Source organism: Nipponia nippon, unplaced genomic scaffold (assembly GCF_047370975.1).
Source record: "Nipponia nippon isolate SJK-2023a ecotype South Korea unplaced genomic scaffold, ASM4737097v1 scaffold_38, whole genome shotgun sequence".
NCBI lineage: Eukaryota > Metazoa > Chordata > Aves > Pelecaniformes > Threskiornithidae > Nipponia > Nipponia nippon.
Window position 1 is genome coordinate 665,355 of NW_028262356.1, and position 25,320 is coordinate 690,674.

At 67.6% G+C, this 25,320-nt stretch overlaps 2 protein-coding genes across 3 annotated transcripts; one reads left to right on the forward strand and one right to left on the reverse strand.

Annotated features, from left to right (window-relative positions):
- The first annotated feature begins 258 nt into the window (after positions 1 to 258).
- SART1 (spliceosome associated factor 1, recruiter of U4/U6.U5 tri-snRNP) lies at positions 259 to 19,715 on the forward strand. Of its 2 annotated transcripts, XM_087773109.1 has the most exons (20): positions 259 to 653; positions 1,486 to 1,540; positions 1,642 to 1,697; positions 1,793 to 1,919; positions 2,011 to 2,116; positions 4,747 to 4,824; positions 4,899 to 4,998; positions 6,779 to 6,918; positions 7,000 to 7,212; positions 7,761 to 7,882; positions 9,538 to 9,689; positions 10,839 to 10,969; positions 11,777 to 11,932; positions 12,775 to 12,885; positions 13,929 to 14,016; positions 16,020 to 16,110; positions 16,626 to 16,761; positions 16,878 to 16,967; positions 18,053 to 18,174; positions 19,606 to 19,715. In XM_087773109.1, exons 1-20 carry the CDS (start codon positions 314 to 316, stop codon positions 19,622 to 19,624), a joined length of 2,433 nt encoding a protein of 810 aa, XP_087629235.1. In that variant the 5' UTR covers positions 259 to 313; the 3' UTR covers positions 19,625 to 19,715. The 2 variants fall into 2 exon arrangements, 1 of the variants encoding a protein (XP_087629235.1); XR_015707930.1 differs by lacking the exons at positions 10,839 to 10,969; positions 18,053 to 18,174; positions 19,606 to 19,715.
- Positions 19,716 to 20,633: 918 nt separating this feature from the next.
- On the reverse strand, positions 20,634 to 25,268 carry EIF1AD (eukaryotic translation initiation factor 1A domain containing). Its single transcript, XM_087773128.1, is given in 7 exon segments — positions 20,634 to 20,974; positions 21,916 to 21,960; positions 22,087 to 22,123; positions 22,126 to 22,194; positions 24,119 to 24,227; positions 24,941 to 25,035; positions 25,168 to 25,268. Coding segments are annotated over 6 exon segments (615 nt in total). The 5' UTR covers positions 25,028 to 25,035; positions 25,168 to 25,268; the 3' UTR covers positions 20,634 to 20,706.
- Between the last annotated feature and the right edge of the window lie 52 nt (positions 25,269 to 25,320).

Below are 25,320 nucleotides of genomic sequence, written 5' to 3' on the forward strand. Positions count from 1 at the left end.
CTTCCCGGGGCCTCAGGCGCTCGTTAATCCCCGGTTCTCTCTCCTCCGGGGGTGTCCGGACCTCTGGGAGGGGCTCTAACGGTGCGGCCCAGTCGTTCCCCCCCTCCCCGCAGAATGGTTCCTCCCGGATGCCTTCCCCTCCCCATAGCAACGCTCCTCACTACCGGAAGTGGCCCTTTAGCGGCAGCCAATGAGAAACGCGCTCTGACGGAAGTAGATCCCTTTCCGGAAGTGGTGGGGCGGGAACGAGGCGGTTGCCTAGGTGACGCCCCGGAAGTGAAGCTTCGCTCCCGGAAGCGGCGGCGGCGCGGCCATGGGCTCCTCGAAGAAGCACCGGGAGCGCGGCGGGGCCGAGGCGGCCGAGGAGGCTCCGGCGGCGGCGGGGGCGGCCCCGGCGGGGGGGAGCAGCACCGCGGGGCGGCCCCGGGAGCACCGCAAGCACCGGCACCGCGGCGGGGAGCGGCGGGGAAAGCGCAGCCGTTCCCGGGGGGAGCGAAGCGGTGGCGGCGGCGGCGGCTCCGGTGGCGGCTCCGGGTCTTCCTCCTCCCGCCGCGGTGGCCCTGAGGAGCCGGGAAGGAGCGGCCATGGCCGGGGAGGCGCCGAATCCGAGCGGCGTGGGAAGAGGGAGCGGCGGGAGGAGCGGGAGGAGCCCGGTGAGGGGGGCGGGGGGGTTGGGGGGTGCTGGGGAGGGGGTGGGGGGGCTTTCTGGGGGGCTGGAGGGGGGTTGGGGGAGTTGTGGGGTGCTGGGGGGTTTCTGGGGGGCTGGAGAGGGTTTGGGGGGTGCAGGGGAGGGGGCTTGGGGGGGTTTCTGGGGGGCTGGGGGGCACAGGGAGGGGGCTGGGGGGTTGTGGGTGACTTGGGGGGTGATTATGGGGCACTGGGAGGTTGTGGGGGACAGGGAAGGGGGTTGGGGGGTTTCTGGGGGGCTGGGGGGCAGAGGGAGGGGGTTTGGGGGGTTTCTGCGGGGCTGGGGGGGCAGAGGGAGGGGGTTGTCGGGGGGCTGGGGGGATTCTAGGGGTCTGGAGAGGGTTTGGGGGGGCTGGGGGGGTTGTGGGGTGCAGGGGAGGGGGCTTGGGGGGTTTCTGGGGGGCTGGAGAGGCGTTGGGGTGCTGGGGGAGGCTGTGGGGCACAGGGAGGGGGGTGTGGGGTGCTGGGGGGGTCTGGGGGGTCTGGAGAGGCTTTGGGGGGGCTGTGGGGTTATGGGATGCAGGGGAGGAGGCTTGGGGGGGTTATGGAGGGTGGAGGGGTTGTGGGGTGCTGGGGGTGATTATGGGGTACTGGGGGGTTGTGGGGCGCTGGGGGGTGCAGGGAAGGGGGCTGGGGGGTGTTGGAGGGGGGTTGTGGGGTGCATGAGAGTTCTGGGGGGCTTTGGGTGGGGGAGGGCCGTGGGGGGCTGTTGGATGTCAGGAGAGGTGGAGCCATGGGGGGGGCGGAGCTTCCCCCTCATTAACTAACGACCCCCCGTTAATTACCCCCCCCCCCCAGCCGCAGCCCCTAAGGCCGCCGCCGCCGAGTCGTCCCTCAGCGTGGAGGAAACCAAGTGAGCGTCGCCCCCCGCCCCCTCCCCCCCCCGGTGACACCCCTTGGTGGGTGCCCCCATCCCCAAACCCCTCCCCCTCACCCCCGTTCCCCTCCCCCCAGCAAACTCCGCGCCAAACTGGGGCTGAAGCCACTGGAGATGGCGACCGTCAAGAAAGGTGAGGGGCACCCCCCCGCTCCCCTTGACCCCCCCCACCCATTTTGGGGGCACCCAGCACCCATTTTGGGCTGTCCCCCACCCAAAAAAACGCAGAGGCTGGGACCAAGGAGGACCCGGTGGCGGCCGACGTCATCAACCCCTTGGTGCAGCGGCAGCGGGAGGAGATCCGGGAGAAGCTGGCGGCCGCCAAGGAGAAACGTCTCCTCAACCAAAAATTGGGGTGAGGCACCCATGGGTGGGGGGGACGGCACCGTTCATGGGGGTGGGCTGACCCCCAAAATGCTCTTTTTTCACTCCAAAAATACCTTTAGGAAGATTAAGACGTTGGGCGAGGACGACCCATGGTTGGACGACGCGGCCGCCTGGATCGAGAGGAGCCGGAAGCTGCAGCAGGAGAAGGAGCTGGCGGAGAAAAGGGTGGGTGGGGGCACCCAGGTGTCGGGGGCGGCCCCTCCCCCCATCCACATTCGTCAGTTTGGGGGGGGACCACCTTGAAATAGGACGATTTTTGTTCAAATTCAGTTAAGTTTAACATTTTCAGCAAATTTTTGAGTGTTTCGGGGATAACAAGGGATTAATGTAGATTTTACCTGAAACCTGCTTAAAAAAAATGATTTTGGAAAGCAAATTTTATTTATGGAAGAAAATCGGGCAGGATTTTAGGCAAAAAAAACCCTTTTTTAGTGCTTTTTGTGCTTTTCTGGCGCATCTTTGTCCCATCATCGTGGGACGGTTGCGCCGTTTGGCCACTGGTTGAGCTCCTCGGCCGCCAACCCCCGCCCAGATCCCGTCTGGAGAGTGGATCTCCCGATGGATCCTTGCAGATCCCAGTGGAGAATCCAGTTGTTCCCCTCTTAATTTTCATGCCGTTAATTGCGCCCCGCCCGGCGTAGATCTTTCTGGAGCATCCAGCGCCTCTATTCGCCGCTTTCTCTTCCCGCGTGGGGCGGGTGATCTCCTCGCGGAAGGTCATTAGGTTAATTAGGGCGGCCGAGATCCCCGGTGGATCGCGGTTGACGGTCGCGTTGGTCTTTGGCTGCTCTTTGGTGGGATCTGCTCGACGTTTCCGTTGTTGGTCCGGGGGTTGAGCTTGGATCAAAGGTTTTGGGGCGCCCTGAAGCCCTCGGGCACCAAAAGAAAGTCAATGGGGACCCCCCCGAGTCCCCCAAAACCTTGGGCAGATGGCTGAGGAGGTTCCTCCAACCTGCCGGTTGGCTGCCCGTTGGCTGCCCGTTGGCTTCTGTTGGCTGCCTGTTGGCTTCTGTTGGCTTGCCCATCCGTTGGCTCCTCGTGGCCGCCCGTTGGCTCCTCTTGGCTGCCTGTTGGCTTGCCCATCCGTTGCCTCCTCCAGCCCATCCGTTGGCTTCCGTGGGCCGCCCGTTGGCTTCTGTTGGGTGCCTGTTGGCTTCTGTTGGCCACCCTTTGGCTTGCCCATCCGTTGCCTGCTCCAGTCCATCTGTTGGCTTCTGTGGGCCGCCTGTTGCTTTCCGTTGGATGCCCATTGGCTTCTCTTGAGCACCTGTTGGTTTCTGTTGGGCGCCCATTGGCTTCCATGGGCCGCCCGTTGGCTTCTGTTAGGCAGCCTTTGGCTTACTCACCTGTTGGCTTCTCTTGGCCAACCGTTGGTTTCCGTGGGCTGCCCATTGGCTTCTGTTGGGTGCCCATTGGCTTCTGTGGGCGACCCATTGGCATCCCATCCGTCGCCTCCTCCAGCCCATCCGTTGGCTTCTATGGGCCGCCGGTTGGCTTCTCTTGGCCACCTGTTGGCTTGCCCATCTGTTGCCTCCTCCAGCCCATCCGTTGCCTCTTCCAGCCCATCTGTTGGCTTCTGTTGGGCACCTGTTGGCTTCCATGGGCTGCCTGTTGACTTGCCCATCTGTTGCCTCTTCCAGCCCATCCGCTGGCTTCTGTGGGCTGTCCATTGGCTTCTGTTGGATGCCCATTGGCTTCTTTTGGTCACCTGTTGGCTTCTGTTGGGGGCCCATTGGCTTCCATGGGCTGCCCATTGGCTTGCCCATCCGTTGTCTTCTCCAGTCCATCCGTTGGCTTCTGTGGGCCGCCCGTTGGCTTGTGTTGGATGCACTTTGGCTTCTCTTGGCCACCTGTTGGCTTCTGTTGGGCGCCCATTGGCTTCCATGGACCGCCTGTTGGCTTGCCCATCCGTTGCCTCCGCCAGCCCACCCGTTGGCTTCTCTTGGCCGCCCGTTGCCTTCCGTGGGGTCCCTGTTGGCTTGCCCGTCTGTTGTCTCTTCCAGCTCATGTGTTGGCTTCTGTTGGGCGCCCGTTGGCTTCTGTTGAGTGCCCGTTGGCTTCTGTTGGGTGCCCATTAGTTTGCCCATCTGTTGCCTCTTCCAGCCCATTCATTGGCTTCTCTTGGCTGCCCATTGGCTTGTGTTGGGCGCCCGTTGGCTTCCATGGGCCGCCCGTTGACTTGCCCATCTGTTGTCTCCTGCAGCCCACCCGTTGGCTTCTGTGGGCCACCCGTTGGCTTCTGTTGGCTTCCGTGGGGTGCCTGTTGGCTTGCCCATCCGTTGCGTCCTCCAGCCCATCCGTTGGCTTCTGTGGGCCGCCCGTTGGCTTCTGTTGGGGGCCCATTGGCTTCCATGGGCTGCCCATTGGCTTGCCCATCCGTTGTCTTCTCCAGCCCATCCGTTGGCTTCTGTGGGCCGCCTGTTGGCTTGTGTTGGATGCCTGTTGGCTTCTCTTGGCCACCTGTTGGCTTCTGTTGGGCGCCCACTGGCTTCCATGGGCTGCCTGTTGGCTTGCCCATCCGTTGCCTCCTCCAGTCCATCCGTTGGCTTCTGTGGGCCGCCTGTTGGCTTCTGTTGGGGGCCCGTTGGCTTCTGTTGGGGGCCCATTGGCTTCTGTTGAATGCCTGTTGGCTTCTCTTGGCCACCTGTTGGCTTCTGTTGGGCGCTCATTGGCTTCCATGGGCCGCCCGTTGGCTTGCCCATGTGTTGCCTCCTCCGGTGGATCCAGGAGGATCCCACAACTCCCAGTGATCTCAGGAGCACCCAACTGGTTTAACTGGTGCCTTCCCATTCCAGGCCAAGCTGCTGGAGGAGATGGACCAGGAGTTCGGCGTCAGCACCCTGGTGGAGGAGGAGTTCATGCGGAGGAAGAGGGTGAGTTGGGGACAGGTCTGGGGACCTTTGGGGACCCCCCGGGCCTGGCCCTGACCCCCCCGTGTCCCCCCCAGGACCTCTACAGCTCCCGGGACCTGCAGGGGCTGACGGTGGAGCACGACCTGGGGGCCTTCCGCGAGGGGGAGACCCTCGTCCTCACCCTCAAGGACAAGGGTGAGCTGGGGGGGACGGGGAGGGGACAACGGGGCCCGGGATGTCCCCAAGGGACACAGGGAGGGGACAATGGGGCCTGGGATGTCCCTCAGGGGGATGGAGAGGAGATATGATAGCCCTAAGGGACACGGGGAGGGGACAACGAGGCCCCTGATGTCCCCAAGGGGGACAGAGGAGAAACGATGGTCCTAAGGGGCACAGGGAGGGGACAATGGGGCCTGCGATGTCCCCAAGGAACCAGAGAGGAGATGTGATGTCCCTAAGGGGCACAGGGAGGGGACAATGGGGCCTGCGATGTCCCCAAGGAACCAGAGAGGAGATGTGATGTCCCCAAGGGGCACAGGGAGGGGACAATGGGGCCTGTGATGTCCCCAAGGAACCAGAGAGGAGATGTGATGTCCCCAAGGGACACAGGGAGGGGACAATGGGGCCTGTGATGTCCCCAAGGCACCAGAGAGAAGATATGTCCCCAGGGGACACAGGGAGGGGACAACAGGGCCCGTGATGTCCCCAAGGGACACAGGGAGGGGACAATGGGGCCTGGGATGTCCCCAAGGGGGACAGAGAGGGAACAACGGGGCCTGGGATATCCCCAGGGCACCAAGGAGAAGATACGATGTCCCCACGGAACACAGGGAGGGGACACGGGGCCTGTGATGTCCCCAAGGGGGACAGAGAGGAGATACGATGTCCCCAAGGGACACAGGGAGGGGACAAGGGGGCCTGTGATGTCCCCAAGGGGGACAGAGAGGAGATACGATGTCCCCAAGGAACACAGGGAGGGGACACAGGGCCCATGATGTCCCCAAGGTGGATAGGGAAGGGACACGGGGCCTGTGACCCCCCTCTCAAAGTGACACAAGGAGGGAAGGTGACACTGCGAGGTGACACAGGGAGGGAACGTGGTGCCACACCCACCCTCGGTGGGACGCGGTGGCACCCGTGTCCTGCTGGTGCCCGTCCCCGTGTCTGCCCCGGGCTGGTGCCCCTCACCCCGAGCCCTGTCCCCCGTGTCCCCGAGAGCTGTCACTCCTCCATGGTGTCCCCAAGCCCCGTCCCCCCGTGTCCCTAAGGACTGTCAGTCCACGTCCCCGAGCCCTGTCCTCCATGTCCCCAAGGAGTGTCCCGCCCTCTCCGTGTCCCCAAGCCCTGTCCCTTGGTGTCCCCAAGCTGTGTCTCCCTGTGTCCCCAAGCCCTGTCCCCCATGTCCCCAAGGACTGTCCTCCCCCCTCTGTGTCCCCTCTCCATGACCCCAAGCCCTGTCCCCCATGTCCCTGAGCCCTGTCCCTCCGCCTTGGTGTCCCCAAGCCCTGTCCCCCCCATGTCCCCAAGCCCTGTCCTGCCCCCTTGGTGTCCCCAAGCCCTGTCCCCCCCCCCCCGCATTGGTGTCCCCAAGCCCTGTCCCCCCCATGTCCCCAAGCCCTGTCCCCCCCCGCATTGGTGTCCCCAAGCCCTGTCCCCCCCCCGCATTGGTGTCCCCAAGCCCTGTCCCCCCCATGTCCCCAAGCCCTGTCCTGCCCCCTTGGTGTCCCCAAGCCCTGTCCCCCCCTTGGTGTCCCCAAGCCCTGTCCCCCCTATGTCCCCCCATGTCCCCAAGCCCTGTCCTCCCCCTTGGTGTCCCCAAGCCCTGTCCCCCCTATGTCCCCCCCATGTCCCCAAGCCCTGTCCTCCCCCTTGGTGTCCCCAAGCCCTGTCCCCCCCATGTCCCGAAGCCCTGTCTCCCCCATGTCCCCCAGCCCTGTCCCCCGTGTCCCCAAGCCCTGTCCCCCCGCGTCCCCAGGGGTGCTGGAGGAGAGCGAGGACGTCCTGGTGAACGTCACCTTGGTGGCCGAGGAGCAGGCGCAGGAGAACGCCGAGCTGCGCAAGAAGAAGCCCCCCTACGTCCCCTACGAGGACGAGGACCCCGCCGCTGCCACCCAGGTGTCCCCCTCGTGTCCCCCCTCCGCGTTAGCCTGTGCTAGCCCGCGTTGGCCCACGCTAGCCCGTTTTCCCGTGCTGCAGGGCCCCAAGGAACACGTGGTGCTCCCCAAATACGCCGAGCCCCCCCAGCGCCCCTCTTTCCGCCTGGGTCCTGGGGGGACGCAGGGGACGTCGACGGCGGGGGGTGGCCTTGGGGACCCCCGACAGCAGCCCCCCGTCTCGGGCCCTGCCCCCCAAAGCCTGGAGCTGCCCCCCCTCCGCCTGGCCCCCGAGTACCTGACGCCCCAGGAGATGGTGAGTGCTGGGGGGGGGGGGATTTGGGGGGGTTTGGGGGGATTTGGGCCCTTTTGGGGGGTCCTTTGGGGGGGTTGGGGTGGTTTGGGGGATTTGGGGGGGTTGGGGGGATTTGAGCCCTTTTGGGGGGTCCTTTGGGGGGTTGGGCTGGTTTGGGGGATTTGGGGGGGTTGGGGGGATTTGAGCCCTTTTTGGGGGGTCCTTTGGGGGGGATTGGGAGGTTTGGGGGGATTTTGGGGGGCTTGGGTGGATTTGGGGGGATTTGAGCCCTTTTTGCGGGGTCCCTTGAGTGGGGTGGGGGGATTTTGGGGGGGATTGGGGGGATTTGAGCCCTTTTTGGGGGTTCCCTTGAGTGGGGTGGGGGGATTTGGGGGGATTTTGGGGGGATTTGAGCCCTTTTTGGGGGGTCCCTTGGGGGGGTTGGGCTGGTTTGGGGGATGTTGGGGGGATTTGGACCCTTTTTGGGGGGGTAATGGGGGGAGGGGGTGCTCGTGCCCCGGGGCATTGTGGGTAACAGGAGGGCCCCCCCCCCACCCCCCGTTCCCCAGAGCGTGACCTTCCGGAAGACGCGGCGCCGGGTGCGGCGGCTGCGGCGGAAGGAGAAGCCGCTTCGCGCCGACGACCTCCTGCCCCTGGCCCCGGGGGACACCCGCGGGGACTTCGGCTCCAGGTGGGGGCACCCATGGGTGCTGGGGGGGGGTCTCAGGGTGCCATAGCAGGGTCCTAGGGGGCACCCATGGGTGCTGACGGGGGTCCCATGGGGCACACATGGGTCCCGGGGCGGGTCCTGGGGTGCTGGGGGGGGTCTCAAGGTGCTGGATAGGGTCCTAGGGGGCACCCATGGGTGCTGGAGGGGGTCTCAGGGTGCCAGGTTAGGGTCCTAGGGAGCACCCATGGGTGCTGGGAGGGGTCTCAGGGTGCCGGGCAGGGTCCTAGGGGGCACCCATGGGTGCTGGAGGGGGTCTCAGGGTGCCGGGTAGGGTCCTTGGGAGCACCCATGGGTGCTGGGAGGGGTCTCAGGATGCTGGGCAGGGTCCTAGGGGGCACCCATGGGTGCTGACGGGGGTCCCAGGGGGCACGCATGGGTCCCGGGGTGGGTCCTGAGGTGCTGGGGGGGGTCTCAAAGTGCTGGATAGGGTCCTAGGGGGCACCCATGGGTGCTGGAGGGGGTCTCAGGGTGCCGGGTAGCGTCCTAGGGAGCACCCATGGGTGCTGGGAGGGGTCTCAGGGTGCCGGGCAGGGTCCTAGGGGACACCCATGGGTGCTGACAGGGTCCTAGGGGGCACACATGGGTTCTGGGGCGGGTCCTGAGGTGCTGGGGGGGGTCTCAAAGTGCTGGATAGGGTCCTAGGGGGCACCCATGGGTGCTGGAGGGGGTCTCAGGGTGCCGGGTAGCGTCCTAGGGAGCACCCATGGGTGCTGGGAGGGGTCTCAGGGTGCCGGGCAGGGTCCTAGGGGACACCCATGGGTGCTGACAGGGTCCTAGGGGGCACACATGGGTTCTGGGGCGGGTCCTGAGGTGCTGGGGGGGGTCTCAAAGTGCTGGATAGGGTCCTAGGGGGCACCCGTGGGTGCTGGAGAGGGGTCAGGGTGCCAAGCAGGGTCCTAGGGGGTACCCAAGGGTGCTGGGGGGGTCCTGGGGTGCTGGGGGGGGTCTCAAAGTGCCAGGTAGGGTGCTAGGGGTCACCCATGGGTGCTGGAGGGGGTCTCAGGGTGCCAAGCAGAGTCCTAGGGGCCACCCATGGGTGCTGACGGGGGTCCCAGGGGGCACACATGGGTCCCGGGTAGGTCTTAGGGTGCTGGGGGGGGATCCTGGGGGTTCCCAGGGAGCACCTATGGGTGCTGGGGGGGGTCTCAGGGGGCACACATGGGTGCCAGGGGGTCCCAGGGGGTGAGGGGAGTCCTAGAGAGCACCCATGGGTGCTGGGGGGGGTCCTAAGGGGCACCTATGGATGCTGGGGGGTGTCCCAGGGTGCTGGGGGGCTCCCATGGGGCACCCAAGGGTGCTGGGGGGATCCTAGGGGACACCCCAGGGTGCTGGGGGGTGTCCCAGGGTGCTGGGGGGTGTCCTAGGGTGCTGGGGGGTGTCCCATGGGGCACCCATGGGTGCTGGGGGGATGTCCTAGGGTGCTGGGGGGGTCCCATGGGGCACCCATGGGTGCTGGGGGGATGTCCTAGGGTGCTGGGGGGGTCCCATGGGGCACCCATGGGTGCTGGGGCAGCACCCCGAGGAAGGTTTGGATGTCAGCCTGGGTCTGGGGGTGCCAGCGGGAGCACCCAAGGGTGCCAATGGCAGCACCCAACCCCCCCTTCCCTCCTGCCCAGGTCCCGAGGCCGAGGCCGTCGGGTGCAGGAGGATGAGGAGGGCGCCGAGGGGGAGGGGGAGCCCGAAGCGCCCCCCACCCCCCCCCAGGGCCCCCCACCCCAGCTCCCCTCTGACGACACCCGCCTGGAAAGCATGGACATCAGCAGCGAGGGTACGGCCGGGGGCACCCATGGGTGGCGGGGGGGTGTCCTAGGGTGCTGGGGGGGTCCCATGGGGCACGCATGGGGGCTGGGGGGATTCTAGGGAGCACCCAAGGGTGCTGGGGGGCGGTCTCAGGGTGCTGGGGGGGGTTCTAGGGAGCACCCAAGGGTGCTGGGGGGTCTCAGGGTGCTGGGGGGGTCCTAGGGGGCACCCAAGGGTGCTGGGGGGGGGTCCCATGGGGGCTGGGGGGTTCTAGGGAGCACACAAGGGTGCTCGGGGGGTCTCAGGGTGCTGGGCGGGGTCCTAGGGGGCACCCAAGTGTGCTGGGGGGTCTCAGGGTGCTGGGGGGTTCTAGGGAGCACCCAAGTGTGCTGGGGGGTCTCAGGGTGCTGGGGGCGTCCTAGGGAGCACCCAAGGGTGCTGGGGGGTCCTAGGGGGCACCCAAGGGTGCTGGGGGGTCTCAGGGTGCTGGGGGGTCCCATGGGGGCTGGGGGCGGTTCTAGGGAGCACCCAAGGGTGCTGGGGGGTCTCAGGGTGCTGGGCGGGGTCCTAGGGGGCACCCAAGGGTGCTGGGGGGTCTCAGGGTGCTGGGGGGTTCTAGGGAGCACCCAAGTGTGCTGGGGGGTCTCAGGGTGCTGGGGGCGTCCTAGGGAGCACCCAAGGGTGCTGGGGGGTCCTAGGGGGCACCCAAGGGTGCTGGGGGGGGTCCCATGGGGGCTGGGGGCGGTTCTAGGGAGCACACAAGGGTGCTCGGGGGGTCTCAGGGTGCTGGGCGGGGTCCTAGGGGGCACCCAAGTGTGCTGGGGGGTCTCAGGGTGCTGGGGGGTTCTAGGGAGCACCCAAGTGTGCTGGGGGGTCTCAGGGTGCTGGGGGGCGTCCTAGGGAGCACCCAAGGGTGCTGGGGGGTCCTAGGGGGCACCCAAGGGTGCTGGGGGGTCTCAGGGTGCTGGGGGGGGTCCCATGGGGGCTGGGGGCGGTTCTAGGGAGCACACAAGGGTGCTCGGGGGGGTCTCAGGGTGCTGGGGGGGGTCCTAGGGGGCACCCAAGGGTGCTGGGGGGGGTCTCAGGGTGCTGGGCGGGGTCCTAGGGGGCACCCAAGGGTGCTGGGGGAGGTCTCAGGGTGCTGGGGGGCGTCCCTGACGGGTGCCCCCCCCCCCAGAGGAGGCGCAGGGCCCGGCCTCGCCGCCGGCGCTGGAGGAGGACGAGGCGGAGCAGGAGCTGCAGAAGCAGCTGGAGAAGGGCCGGCGCCTGCGGCAGCTCCAGCAGCTGCGGGAGGCGGGGGGCGAGAAGGTGGGGGGGGGGGGACCCCCAGATCCTCCAGGGGCCCCCCGTCGAGGGGCGGGGGCGCCCAGGTGTCGGGGAACCCCCCCCCCCCCCCCCCCGGCACCCCCAGATTCTGTGGGGGCACCCGGGTGTCGGGGAACCCTCCCCCCATGGCACCCCCAGAGCCCTACAGGCACCCACATCGAGGGGCGAGGGGACCCACGCGTCCACAAGCCCCCCAGCACCCCCAGATCCTCCGGAGGCCCCCCCATCGAGGGGTGGGGGCACCCAGGTGTTGGGGGACGCCCCCATGGCACCCCCAGATCCTCCGGGGTCCCCCCATTGAGGGGTGGGGGCACCCACATGTCGAGGAGCCCCCCCATGGCACCCACAGAGCCCTACAACCCCCCTAAACAGAGGGATGGGGGGCACCCCGGCGTCGGGGAACCCCCCATGGCACCCCCAGATCCGCTGGGGTCCCCCCATTGAGGGGCGGGGGCACCCAGGTGTCGGGGAGCCCCCCATGGCACCCACAGAGCCCCCAGCCCCCCCAAATCGAGGGACGGGGGCACCCAGGTGTCCAGACCCCCCCCAGCACCCCCAGACTCCTCCAGCCCCCCCAAATCGAGGGACGGGGGCACCCAGGTGTCCAGACCCCCCCCCAGCACCCCCAGACTCCTCCAGCCCCCCCAAATCGAGGGACGGGGGGGGACCCAAGCAGAAAAAGGGGGGCGCCCATGCCCTATGCCCCCCCCAAACGGGGGTGGGGGGTGGGCACCCAGTGCCCTTGGGGGGTGCCTGGGCCCCCACCGCCCCCCCTTTGTCCCCCCCCAGGTGCTGGAGCTGGTGCGGGGGGCCGGGGGGGCCCCGGGGCCGGACCCCCGAGCGGGCGCCATCGTCTTCAACGCCACCTCGGAATTCTGCCGGACGCTGGGGGAGATCCCGACCTACGGCCTGGCCGGCAACCGGGAGGAGCAGGAGGAGCTGATGGTGGGGGGCCGGGGCGGGGGATTTGGGGGGCTGGGGGGTGAAATGGGGGGGCCGGGGGGATGTGGGGGGGCAAAAGGGGGGGCTGGGGGGGATATGGGGGGGCTGGGGGGTGATATGGGGGGCTGGGGGTGAAAGGGGGGCGATATGGGGGGCTGGGGGTGAAATGGGGGGGCAAAAGGGGGGCTAGGGGTGATATGGGGGGGCTGGGGGGTGATATGGGGGGCCAGGGGGCAAAAGGGGGGCAAAAGGGGGGCCAGGGGGGATATGGGGGGGGCTGGGGGGTGATATGGGGGGCTGGGGGTGAAAGGGGGGCGATATGGGGGGGCTGGGGGATGAAATGGGGGGCAAAAGGGGGGGCCGGGGGGATATGGGGGGGCTGGGGGGTGATTTGGGGGGCAAAAGGGGGGCCGGGGGGATATGGGGGGGCTGGGGGGTGATTTGGGGGGCTGGGGGTGAAATGGGGGGCAAAAGGGGGGCTAGGGGTGATATAGGGGGGCTGGGGGGTGATATGGGGGGCTGGGGGTGAAAGGGGGGCGATATGGGGGGGCTGGGGGATGAAATGGGGGGCAAAAGGGGGGGCCAGGGGGGATATGGGGGGGCTGGGGGGCAAAATGGGGGGGCTGGGGGCGAAATGGGGGGCCGGGGGGATATGGGGGGGCAGGTAAGGGGGCGGGGGGTGGCGCTCGGGGGGCACTCGTCACCTTTTGGCACTTGTGTCACTGTGGCCCCCCCGATGTCCCCCCGTGTCCCCCCCAATGTCCCCCCGTGTCCCCTGATGTGTCCCCCCCGTGTCCCCCCGTGCCCCCCCCCCCCCCCCCCCATGTCCCCCACGTGCCCCCCAGGCCCTGGAGCGGGCGGGGCGCCCCTCCCCCCCGGGCCCCCCCGACTCGGAGGGGGAGGAGAACGTGGGCTGGAGCAGCGTCAACCTGGCCGAGGAGCGGCAGCACCAGGACGTGAGCACCCCGAAACCCCGGCACCCCGAAACCCCAGCACCCCGGAACAGGGGCACCCCGGAACAGGGGCACCCCAAAAACCCGGCACCCCAGAACAGGGGCACCCCGGAACAGGGGCACCCCGAAACCCCAGCACCCCGAAACAGGGGCACCCCAAAACCCCGGCACCCCGAAACCCCAGCACCCCGAAACAGGGGCACCCCGAAACCCCCAGCACCCCGAAAACAGGGCACCCCAGAACAGGGGCACCCCAAAAACCCTGGCACCCCGAAAACAGGGGCACCCCGAAAACAGGGCACCCCAAAACCCCCAGCACCCCAAAAACAGAGGCACCCCAAAAACCCCGGCACCCCAAAAACCCTGGGCACCCTGAAACCCTGGCACCCCAAAAACAGGGGCACCCTGAAACCCCTGGGCACCCTAAAACCCCTGGCACCCCGAAACCCCAAAAACCCTGGGCACCCCGAAACCCTGGCACCCCGAAATCCTGGCACCCTGAAACAGGGGTGCCCCAAAACCCCCGGCACCCCAAAACAGGGGTGCCCTAAAAGCCCCTAGGCACCCCAAAAACCCTGGCACCCTGAAACGGGCGCCCCCAAAATCCCCAGCACCCCCGAAACCCCAGACACCCCAAAAATCGGGCACCCTGACACCAGGCACGCCCTGCACCCGGGGCACCCCAAAACCGGGGGCACCCCAAAACCTGGGCACCCTGAAACAGGGCCTCTTGGAACCGGGACACTTCCAACCCCAGAGGCACCCCAAAACAGGGGCACCCCGAAACTGGGGGCACCCCAAAACCAGGGGCACCCCAAAACCGGGGGGCTGGGACCCCCCTAAACCGCAGCACCTCGAACCCGGCGTCATTTCTGAACCCAGAGACAGGGGCCCCCCCAAACCAGGGTCACCCCACCCCCAGGGGCATGGGACACCCCAAAACGGGGTGGGGACCCCCCGGGGTGCTGCTCGGGGGGGGAGGTGTCCCCCAAATTGGGGGGGGCTCCCCTGAACCCCCTTTTTTTGCTCCCCCCCCCCCCCCCCAGTTCTCGGCCTCCTCCACCACCATCCTGGACGAGGAGCCCATCGTCAACCGGGGCCTGGCCGCCGCCCTGCTGCTCTGCCAGAACAAGGGTGAGGCCCGGGCCCTAGGGGGGTCTATAGGGTGCTGGGCGGGCCTATAGGTGCTTTAGGGTCCCTATGGGGGGCTGGGGGGGCCTATAGGGCATTTTAGGGTCCCTATGGGGGGCTGGGGGGGCCCTATAGGGTGCTGGGGGGCCTATAGGTGCTTTAGGGTCCCTATGGGGTGCTGGGGGGCCTATAGGGCATTTTAGGGTCCCTATGGGGGGCTGGGGGGCCCTATAGGGTGCTGGGGGGCCTATAGGTGCTTTAGGGTCCCTATGGGGGGCTGGGGGGCCCTATAGGGTGCTGGGGGGCCTATAGGTGCTTTAGGGTCCCTATGGGGGGCTGGGGGGCCTATAGGGCATTTTAGGGTCCCTATGGGGGGCTGGGGGAGCCCTATAGGGTGCTGGGGGGGCTATAGGTGCTTTAGGGTCCCTATGGGGGGCTGGGGGGCCCTATAGGGTGCTGGGGGGGCCTATAGGGCGTTTTAGGGTCCCTATGGGGGCTGGGGGGCCCTATAGGGCGTTTTAGGGTCCCTATGGGGGGCTGGGGGGCCCTATAGGGTGTTTTAGGGTCCCTGTGGGGGGTTGGGGGGGCCCTATATGGTGCTGGGGGGGCCCTGTAGGGTATTTTAGGGTCCCTATGGGGGGCTGGGGGGTCTCTGTAGGGTACTTTAGGGTCTCTATAGGGTGCTTGGGGGTCCTTATAGGTGCTTTAGGGTCCGTATAGGTCGCTTTAGGATCCCTATAGGGTGTTTGAGAGTCTCTATAGGGTGCTTTAAGGTCCCTATAGAGTGCTGGGGGGTCCCTATAGAGTGCTTGGGGGGCTCTATAGATACTTTATAGTCTCTATAGAGCCCTTTAGGGTCCCTATGGGATGCTTGAGAGTCCCTATAGGGCCCTTTAGGGTCCTTATGGGGTGCTTGGGGGGCCCTATAGAGCATTTTAGGGGCCCTATGGGGGGCTGGGGGGGCCCTATAGGGTGCTGGGGGGGGCCTATAGGCGCTTTAGCATCTCTGTAGGGCACTTCAGGGTTCCTATAGGGTGCTTTAGGGTCTCTGTAGGGCCCTATAGGGTGCTGGGGGGTCCCTATAGGGCACTTTAGGGTCTCTACAGGGCGCTTCAGCATCCCTATAGGCTGCTTGAGACTCCCTGTAGGCGCTTTCGGGTCTCTATAGGGCACTTTACGATCCCTGTAGAATGCTTTAAGGTCCTTATAGGGTGCTTGGGGGGCCCTATAGGTGCCTTAGGGTCCTTATAGAGTTCTTGAGAGGCCCTATAGCCGCTTTAGGGTCCCTATAGGGTGGGTTGAGGGGGATCTATAGGGTGGATTGGGGACCCTATAGAGGGATCTACAGGCTATAGGGTGATCTGGGGGCCCTATAGAGGGATCCAGGGGGTGTATGGGGAGTCTGGGGGGTGGTTTGGGGGCCCTATAGAGGGATCCAGGGTGGTTTGGTGGGTCTATAGGGTTGTTTGGGGGCCCTATAGAGGGGTCTGGGGGGTCTCCAAGGTGGTTTGGGACCCCTATAGAGGAGTCCAGGATGGTTTGGGGGCCCTATAGAGGGATCTGGGGTGATTTTGGGGGGGTCTCTAGGCCCTATAGAGGGATCCAGGGGGGTCGGGGGGGGGCTATAGGGTGATTTGGGGGCCCCATAGAGGGATCCAAGGTGGTTTGGGGAGTCTATAGGGTGGTTTGGGGGCCCTATGGAGGGAGCCAGGGTGATCTGGGATCTCTATAGGAAGCTTTGAGGAGTTCATAGGGGACTCAAGGTCTCTATAGCGTATTCTGGGGAGTCTATAGAGAGGTTTGCAAATTCTATATGGTGCTCAAGAGCTCTATAGGGTGCTCTGGAGAGTCTATAGGGAGGTCTGGCATCTCTATAGGGTGCTCTGGGGAGTCTATAGGGAGGTCTGGCGTCTCTATAGGGTGCTCAGGGCTCTATAGGGTGCTCTGGGGTCCCTGTAGGGTGCTTTAGGGTCTCTCTAGGGTGCCCTGACCCCTTTCCGCCCCAGGGCTGCTGGAGACGACGGTGCAGAAGGTGGCGCGGGTGAAGGCCCCCAACAAGTCCCTGCCCTCGGCCGTCTACTGCATCGAGGACAAGATGTGGGTGACGTCCCCCTGTCACCCTGTGCCACCCTGTGTCACCCCCTCGTCAACCCGTGCCACCCCCTGTCACCCTGTGTCACCCCGTGTCACCCCCAGGTCTCCCCGCTGGTGCCGGGCACAGCCGGTGCAAGGAGCACAGGCGCTGCCGTGTCCCCTCTGTGTCACCCCATCCTTGTGTCACCCCGTCCCCGATGTCACCCTGTGTCCCCGGTGTCACCCTGTCCCCGTGTCACCCACTCAGGGCCATCGATGACAACTACAGCCGGTGCGAGGAGCGCCCCGGGTCCCTGGGTGCCCCCATCCCCATGTCCCCCCTTTTCCCTCGCTGTCCCCCTGTCCCGGTGTCCCCCTGTCCCCGTGTCACCCGCACAGGGCCATCGATGACAACTACAGCCGGTGCGAGGAGCACCCCGGGTCCCTGGGTGCCCCCATCCCCATGTCCCCCCTTTTCCCTCGCTGTCCCCCTGTCCCGGTGTCCCCTTGTCCCTGATGTCCCCCTGTCACCCGCGCAGGGCCATCGATGACAAGTACAGCCGGCGCGAGGAGTACCGGGGCTTCACGCAGGACTTCAAGGAGAAGGAGGGCTACCGCCCCGACGTCAAGATTGAGTACGTGGACGAGACCGGCCGCAAGCTGACGCCAAAGGAGGTGCGGGGACGGGGGTGACGCGGCCGCGGGGACCCGGGGGTGACCCCCCCCCCCCACTGTCCCCCGTCCCCCCTCCAGTGTCCCCTGACCCCCTCCCGGTGTCCCCTGTCCCCCAGGCCTTCCGGCAGCTCTCCCACCGCTTCCACGGCAAAGGCTCGGGGAAGATGAAGACAGAGCGGAGGATGAAGAAGTTGGATGAGGAAGCGGTGAGGAGCTTTTGGGCGGGGGCTGGGAGCCTTTTGGGGTCCCCCAGCCCCTTTTTGGGGCCTTCACCCCAATTTGGGGCTCCCCTTGGCCCAATTTTGGGGCCTTCACCCCAATTTTGGGGTCCCCTTGGCCCAATTTTGGGGTCCCCGTCCCCTTTTTGGGGCCTTCAGCCCAATTTTGGGGTCCTTTGGCCCAATTTTGGGGTCCCCCAGCCCCTTTTTGGGGCCTTCAGCCCCATTTTGGGGGGGCGCTGGGAGCCTTTTGGGGTCCCCCAGCCCTTTTTTGGGGTCTTCAGTCCAGTTTTGGGGCTCCCCTTGGCCCAGTTTTGGGGTGTCCCGTCCCTGGTTTTTGGGGATCCCTGGAGCCTTTTGGGGTCCCCCAGCCCCTTTTTGGGGCCTTCACCCCAATTTGGGGCTCCCCTTGGCCCAATTTTGGGGTCCCCCGGCCCCTTTTTGGGGCCTTCAGCCCCGTTTTGGGGGGTCCCTGGAGCCTTTTGGGGTCCCCCAGCCCCTTGTTGTGGCCTTCAGCCCAATTTTGGGGTCCCTTTGGCCCAATTTTGGGGTCCCCCAGCCCCTTTTTGGGGCCTTCAGCCCCATTTGGGGGGCGCTGGGAGCCTTTTGGGGTCCCCCAGCCCCTTTTTGGGGCCTTCAGTCCAGTTTTGGGGCTCCCCTTGGCCCAGTTTTGGGGTCCCCCAGCCCCTTTTTGGGGCCTTCAGCCCCATTTGGGGGGCGCTGGGAGCCTTTTGGGGTCCCCCAGCCCCTTTTTGGGGCTCCCCTTGGCCCAGTTTTGGGGTCCCCCGGCCCCTTTTTGGGGCCTTCAGCCCAATTTTGGGGTCCCTTTGGCCCAATTTTGGGGTCCCCCCACCCCTTTTTGGGGTCCCCTTGACCCAATTTGGGGGCCCCCCAACCCCCCCCATGCTGCTCAGGGCTCCCTCTACTCTTGGGGGGGGGGGAGAGTTTGGGGGGGGGAATCCCCTTTCTTTTGGGGTCCCCCCATCTTTGGGGGGGGTCCCCCATTTCGGGAGGGGGTCCCCCATTTCTGGGGGGGCCCCCCCTTATTTTGGGGGGGTCTCCCGCTGCGGCAGCTGCTGAAGAAGATGAGCTCCAGCGACACCCCCCTGGGGACGGTGGCCCTGCTGCAGGAGAAGCAGAAGGCCCAGAAGACGCCGTACATCGTCCTCAGCGGCAGCGGGAAGAGCATGAACGCGTGGGTGCTACTGGGAGGGACTGGGAGCGCTGGGGGGGTTGGGGGGGGGGCTGGGAGTGCTGGGAAGGGCACTGGGAGGGCTGGGAGGAGGAGTGGGAGCACTGGGAGGGGGCTGGGAGTGCTGGGAAGGGCGCTGGGAATGGCACTGGGAAGGAGTGGGAGGGACTGGGAGGGCTGGGAGGGGGAGTGGGAGCACTAGGGAGGGACTGGGAGCACTGGGGCGAGGCTGGGAGTGCTGGGAGGGGGCTGGGAGGGCTGGGAAGGGCACTGGGAGAGACTGGGAGGGGCACTGGGAGAGACTGGGAGGGCTGGGAGGGGGAGTGGGAGCACTGGGAAGGGCACTGGGAGAGACTGGGAGGGCTGGGAGGGGGAGTGGGAGCACTAGGGAAGGGCACTGGGAGGGACTGGGAGGGCTGGGAGGGGGACTGGGAGCACTGGGAAGGGCATTAGGGAGGGACTGGGAGCACTGGGAGGGGGCTGGGAGCGCCGGGAGGTGCACTGGGAAGGAGTGGGAGGGCTGGGAAGGGCCCTAGGAGGGACTGGGAGGGCTGGGAGGGGGAGCACTGGGAAGGGCACTAGGAGGGACTGGGAGCACTGGGGGGAGGCTGGGAGTGCTGGGAGGGGGACTGGGAGGACTGGGAAGGGCACTGGGAGGGCTGGGAGGGGGAGTGGGAGCACTGGGAGGGGGCTGGGAGTACTGGGAAGGGCACTGGGAAGGAGTGGGAGGGACTGGGAGGTCTGGGAGGGGGTGGGAGCACTGGGAAGGGCACTAGGGAGGGACTGGGAGCACTGGGGCGAGGTTGGGAGCGCTGGGAGGGGGCTGGGAGGGCTGGGAGGGGGAGTGGGAGCACTGGGAAGGGCACTGGGAGAGGCTGGGAGGGGGAGTGGGAGCACTGGGAAGGGCACTGGGAGGGACTGGGAGGGCTGGGAGGGGGACTGGGAGCACTGGGAAGGGCATTAGGGAGGGACTGGGAGCACTGGGACGGGGCTGGGAGCGCCGGGAGGTGCACTGGGAAGGAGTGGGAGGGCTGGGAAGGGCCCTAGGAGGGACTGGGAGGGCTGGGAGGGGGGAGCACTGGGAAGGGCACTAGGAGGGACTGGGAGCGCTGGGGGGAGGCTGGGAGTGCTGGGAGGGGGACTGAGAGGACTGGGAAGGGCACTGGGAGGGACTGGGAGTACTGGGAAGGAAACTGGGAGGGCACTGTGAAGGACTGGGAGGGCTGGGAAGGGCACTGGGAGGGACTGGGAGCACTGGAGGGGGCTGGGAGTGCTGGGGAGGGGGACTGGGAGCACTGGGAAGGGCACTGGGAGGGGAGACAAGGGGGGACTGGGAGGGCTGGGAAGGGCACTGGGAGGGACTGGGAGGGCACTGGGAGCACTGGGCTGGGACTGGGAGCACTGGGAGGGCACTGACTCCCTCTCCCCCCCCAGGAACACCATCACCAAGTGACGTTGCCGGCGGGGGACGCCCCCGTCCCCTCCCGTGTCCCCTCCCGCGTCCCCCCACCCCGCGGGGACAGTAAAGGCCTTGGGGACAGCCACCGCGTGTCACCGCGTGTCACCTGCGCCAGGGGACGGGGCCGCGTCGGGGTGACAAAGCCACCGCCCGTCCCTGCCACCGCGCTTGGGGATGGCGTTGTGTCCCTGTCACACACCCCCGCCACCGCCTGTGGGTACAGGACAGTGCCACTGTCACCATGTGTCACCTGCGCCGGGGGACAGGGCTGTGTCGGGTGACAAAGCCACCGCCTGTCCCTGCCACCGCGCTTAGGGATGGCGTTGTGTCCCTGTCACACCACACCCCCCCCGCCACCGCCTGTGTGCGCAGGACAGTGCCACTATCACCTCGTGTCACCTGCGCTGGGGGACAGGGCCACGTCGGGGTGACAAAGCCACCGCCTGTCCCTGCCACCGCGTTCGGGGACAGCGTTGTGTCCCTGTCACGCACCCCCTGCCACCACCTGTGCGCACAGGACAGTGCCACTGTTGCCGCGTGTCACCTGCGCCGGGGGACAGGGCTGTGTCGGGTGACAAAGCCACCGCCTGTCCCTGCCGCCGTGCTTGGGGACAGCGTTGTGTCCCCGTGATGTCCCCCTGCCACTGCCTGTGCGCACAAGACAGTGCCACTGTCACCACAGGTCACTGCGTGTCACCTGCGCCAGGGGATGGGGCCGCATCGGGGTGACAAAGCCACCACCTGTCCCTGCCACCACGCTTGGGGACAGTGTCGTGTCCCTGCCGCACACCCCCTGCCACCACCTGTGCGCGCAGGACAGTGCCACTGTCACTGTGTCACCAACGGTGGGGGACAGGGCTGTGTCGGGTGACAAAGCCACCGTCTGTCCCTGCCACCGTGCTTGGGGACAGCATCGTGTCCCCATGATGTCCCCCTGCCACCACCTGTGCGCACAGGTCAGGACAGTGCCACTGTCACCACGTGTCACCACCGCCACCGCCTGTCCCCAGTACCACCGAGAGTCCTTTATTGGGGGAGCAGCCCCTGGCCCCGTCACCGCCTGTGGGGACACCCCCTCACGGCGGGGGGCACCGCGTGTCCCCTCTGTCCTTGTCCCCGCTGTCCCGTGGCTGCGTGGCCTCGTCCCCCGTGTCCTTGTCACCCGCGTCTTCCTCCTCGTCACCTCCGTCCTCCTCGCTGTCACCCGTGTCCTCGTTGTCACCCGTGTCCTCCTCCTCGCTGTCACTCGTGTCTTCGTTGTCACCCGTGTCCTCGCTGTCCCCCGTGTCCCCGCTGGCCACCACCCGGTTGGTGTTGACAAAGATGTCTCCGTCCCCATCCTGGCTGCCTCGGGGACACGGGGGGGGGTGTGTGTGTGACAAAGACACCGTGACATGCGTGTCCCTGTGTCCCTAACTGTCCCCAGTGCTGGGGGGGCGGGGTTGGTGTCCCCTCGGCACCGGGGTGACAGCCCCGTTAATGCCACTGTGTCCCGTCCCCCCCCCATGTCCCTGTGTCACCCCGTCCTGTGTCCCCCCACTGCCACCCCATGTCCCCCCAGTGCCACCTCCATGTCCCCTCTGGCCCGTGTCCCCCCCCCGTGCCACCCGTGTCCCCCCAGGGCCACCCCATGTCCCCCCAGTGCCACCCCTGTGTCCTCCCAGTGCCACCCGCGTCCCCCCAGTGCCACCCCGTGTCCTCCCAGTGCCACTCCGTGTCCCCCCCAGTGCCACCCCCATGTCCCCCCAGTGCCACCCCATGCCACCCGTGTCCCCCCAGTGCCACCCCGTGTCCCCCCTCACCCCCCTTGTTGCCCCCCCCCCCCCGCTATTGCCCCCCCTCTGGTATTGCCCCCCCCAGTTACCCCCGCTATTGCCCCCCGTTATTGCCCCGTTATTGCCCCCTCACCCCTGTTATTGCCCCGTTATTGCCCCCCTCCCCCTGTTATTGCCCCGTTATTGCCCCCACTCACCCCTGTTATTGCCCCCCATTATTGCCCCCACTCACCCCTGTTATTGCCCCCCCATTATTGCCCCCACTCACCCTGTTATTGCCCCCCCGTTATTGCCCCCACTCACCCCTGTTATTGCCCCCCATTATTGCCCCCACTCACCCTGTTATTGCCCCCCGTTATTGCCCCCACTCACCCTGTTATTGCCCCCCGTTATTGCCCCCACTCACCCCGTTATTGCCCCCCCACTCACCCCGTTATTGCCCCCCCCCCCCCGTTATTGCCCCCCACTCACCCCGTTATTGCCCCCCCCCCGCTATTGCCCCCCACTCACCCCTCCCGGGGGCTCGGCCTCTCCAGGGGGGCGAAGGCCTCAGGCCTGGGGTGGGGGGGGGAGGGGTCACAACTGGGGAACTGGGAGGGACTGGGAGGGGGTATTTGCCCCCGGGGGGGGGGATTTGCCCCGGGGGGGGTATTTGCCCCCGGGGGGGGGATTTGCCCCTACCAGAGGCCCTGGCGCTGCAGGAAGTGGACGTGGGGGGGAGGAGGCCAAGGGCGATCTCGGCCTTGACCTTGGCCCCCTCCTCGAGGGGGTCCACGAGCAGGAAGACACCTGGGGGGGGGACACGGCGGGGTCACTGGGGGTGGGGACACCTGGGGGGGTCACCTGGGGGGGGGACACGGGGGGGGTCACTGGGGGTGGGGACACCTGGGGGGGGGTCACCTGGGGGGGTGACACAGGGGGTCACCGAGGGTGGGGGTCACCTGGGGGGGGACACCTGGGGGGGGGTCACCTGGGGGGGGTGACACAGGGGGGTCACTGGGGGGGGGTCACCTGGGGGAGGGGGTCACCTGGGGGGGGGACACGGGGGGGTCACTGGGGGTGGGGACACCTGGGGGAGGGGGTCACCTGGGGGGGACACGGCGGGGTCACTGGGGGTGGGGACACCTGGGGGGGGTCACCTGGGGGGTGACACAGGGGGGTCACCGAGGGTGGGGGTCACCTGGGGGGGGGGACACGGGGGTCACTGGGGGGGGGTCACCTGGGGGGGACACCTGGGGGAGGGGGTCACCTGGGGGGGACATGGGGGGGTCACTGGGGGTGGGGTCACCTGGGGGGGTCACTGGGGGGGGGGGGTCACCTGGGGGGGGGACACGGAGGAGTCACTGGGGGTGGGGGTCACCTGGGGGGACGGACACGGAGGGGGTCAGTGGGGGTGGGGGTCACCTGGGGGGGGGACACGGAGGGGGTCACTGGGGGGGGTGTCACGGGGGGGGGGGTCACCTGGGGGGGGAAAACAGGGGGGTCACTGGGGGTGGGGGTCACCTGGGGGGGACACGGGGGGGTCACCGGGGGGTGGGGGAGCCACCAGGGGGGACAGGGGGGACAGGGGGTCTCCGAGGGGATGGGGGTCACCAGGGGGATGGGGGGGGACAGCGGGGATGGGGGGGTCACCGGGGGAGACAGGGGGGTCACTGGGGGGTGGGGCTCATTGGGGGGACAGGGAGGTCACTGGGGGGATGGGGGGGTCACCAGGGGCTGGGGGTCATTGGGGGGACAGGGGGGTCACTGGGAGGGGACAGGGGGGTCACTGGGGGGTGGGGGTCACCAGGGGGGACAAGGTTGTGGCTGCTGCTGAGCGCACGCTGATGACACCGGGGACGGCTGACGGCACCAGGGACAGGTGACAGCCCCCGGGGTGCAGGTGACAGGGTGACAGCGGGAGTGGCACGGTGACGGGGGGGGGCGGGGTGACAAGGTGACGGGAGGGTGGCAGAGTGATGGCAGGGTGACAGTAGGGGTGGCAGGGTGACAGCAGGGTGATGGTGGGGGAGACAGGGTGATGCCAGGGTGACAGCGGGGATGGCATAGTGATGGTGGCAGTGACAGGGTGACAGCAGGGTGACAGCGTGACGGCAGGGTGATGGCAGGGTGACGACAGAGTGACAGCAGAGGTAGCAGGATGATGGTATGGTGACAGTGGGAGTGGCAAAGTGGCAGTGGGGGGGACAGCGGGGATGGCAGGGTGACAGCAGGGTGACGGCGGGGGTGGCAGGGTGACACCAGGGTGACGGTGGGGGTGACAGGGTGAGAACAAGGTGACAGCAGGGGTGGCAGGGTGATGGCAGGGGTGACAGAGTGACGGTAGGTTGACAGCGTGACAGCAGGGGGGGCGGGGTGACAGTGGGGGTGGCAGGGTGTCGGCAGGGTGACGGTGAGAGTAACAGACAGATGGCAGGGTGACAGCGGGGATGGCATAGTGACGGTGGGGGTGACAGGGCGACGGTAGGGTGACAGCGTGACGGCGGGGTGACAGTATGGTGACGGCGGGGGTGGCAAAGTGGCAGAGTGACAGCAGGGTGACAGCGGGGGTGGCAGGGTGATGGCAGGGTGACGGTGGGGGTCACAGGGTGACGCCAGGGTAATGGTGGGAGCGACAGGGTGACGGTAGGGTGACAGCGTGACAGCAGGGTGACGGCAGGGGTAGCAGGGTGACAGTAGGGTGACAGCGCGACGGCGGGGGTGGCGGTGTCACCTCTCTTGATCCAGATGTGGCGGCGGAAGCGGGGGGGCATGCTGGCCAGGAACCGCGTCCCCTCCGCCGTCTCCACCTCGTGCAGGTTGTTCCCCGGTGTCCCCAACACCTGGGGGGGTGACACGGGGGGGGGACACACCATGCGTCAGGGCCACCCCTGTCCCCCTGCCCCCGTCTGTGTCCCCTCTGTCCCCCCAGACAGGGACCAGGGTGTCCCCAAGCCCCCCCCCCCCCGCAGCAGGGGACAGCCAGCGGATCCCCGTGTCCCCCGCGGTGTCCCCTCCCTGTCCCTACAGCCCCCCAGTGTCCCCATGTCGTCCCCCCCCGCGTCCCTGTGCCCCCCCTGTGTTCCCACGTCCCCCCATCTCCCCTTGTCCCCTCCGTGTCACCCTCCTTGTCCCCATGTCCCCCCCGGCGTCCCCCCGTGTCCCTACATCCCCCCAGTGTCCCCCTGCCCATGTCCCCCCTATGTCCCCACGTCCCCCCTCCGCCCCCCCAGCGTCCCTGTCACCCCCACGTCCCTGTGCCCCCCCCCGGTGTCCCCATGTCCCTCCCCACCCCCCCGGTGTCCCCCTGTGCCCCCTCCATGTCCCCATGTCCTCTCCCCGTGTCCCCCCTTGTCCCCCCCATGTCCCCCCTCCCGGTGTCCCCATGTTCCCCCCGTGTCCCCATGTTGCCCCCCGTGTCCCACCCCGCCCCCCCATGTCCCCCCCGTTGTCCCCATGTCCCCCCCTTGTCCCCGTCCCCCCCGGTGTCCCGGTGTCCCCATGTCCCCCCGTGCCCCCCCCGTCCCTGTCCCCCCGCCCCCCACGGTGTCCCCACCCTCACGACACGCTGTCGCGGACCCGGCAGCACGCGCTCCTCCAGCAGCTCCCGCACCACGTGCTTCCGCTTGGTGGCGCGCGCCATCCCGGCGGCTACGGCGACAACCGGGGGGGGGGGAGGGGAGAAAGAGAGGGGGAGGGGCGTCCGGTCCCCCCCTCTCCGCCATTAAGAGCCGCCCGCCCGCCCCCCCCCCCCCCCCGCCGAGGGGCCCCGGTGCCGCTCACCTCCCTCCGGTACTTCCGGGTACGCGCGGCGCGTCACTTCCGGCGAGCGGCGTCCGTTGCGTCTCTATGGTGTGTGGGGTGGGGGGCGACGCCGGAAGGGGCGGGGCCGACGCCGCGGAAAGGGGGCGGGGCCGCCGCCGCTGATTGGCCGGG

Excerpts from the sequence above, each read along its gene's own strand:
- SART1 (XM_087773109.1), top strand. The coding sequence starts at position 314 with ATGGGCTCCTCGAAGAAGCACCGGGAGCGCGGCGGGGCCGAGGCGGCC. Across the intron at positions 1,920-2,010 it reads CTCCTCAACCAAAAATTGGG|GAAGATTAAGACGTTGGGCG; the intron begins GTGAGGCACCCA and ends AAATACCTTTAG. Across the intron at positions 4,999-6,778 it reads CCTCACCCTCAAGGACAAGG|GGGTGCTGGAGGAGAGCGAG; the intron begins GTGAGCTGGGGG and ends CCGCGTCCCCAG.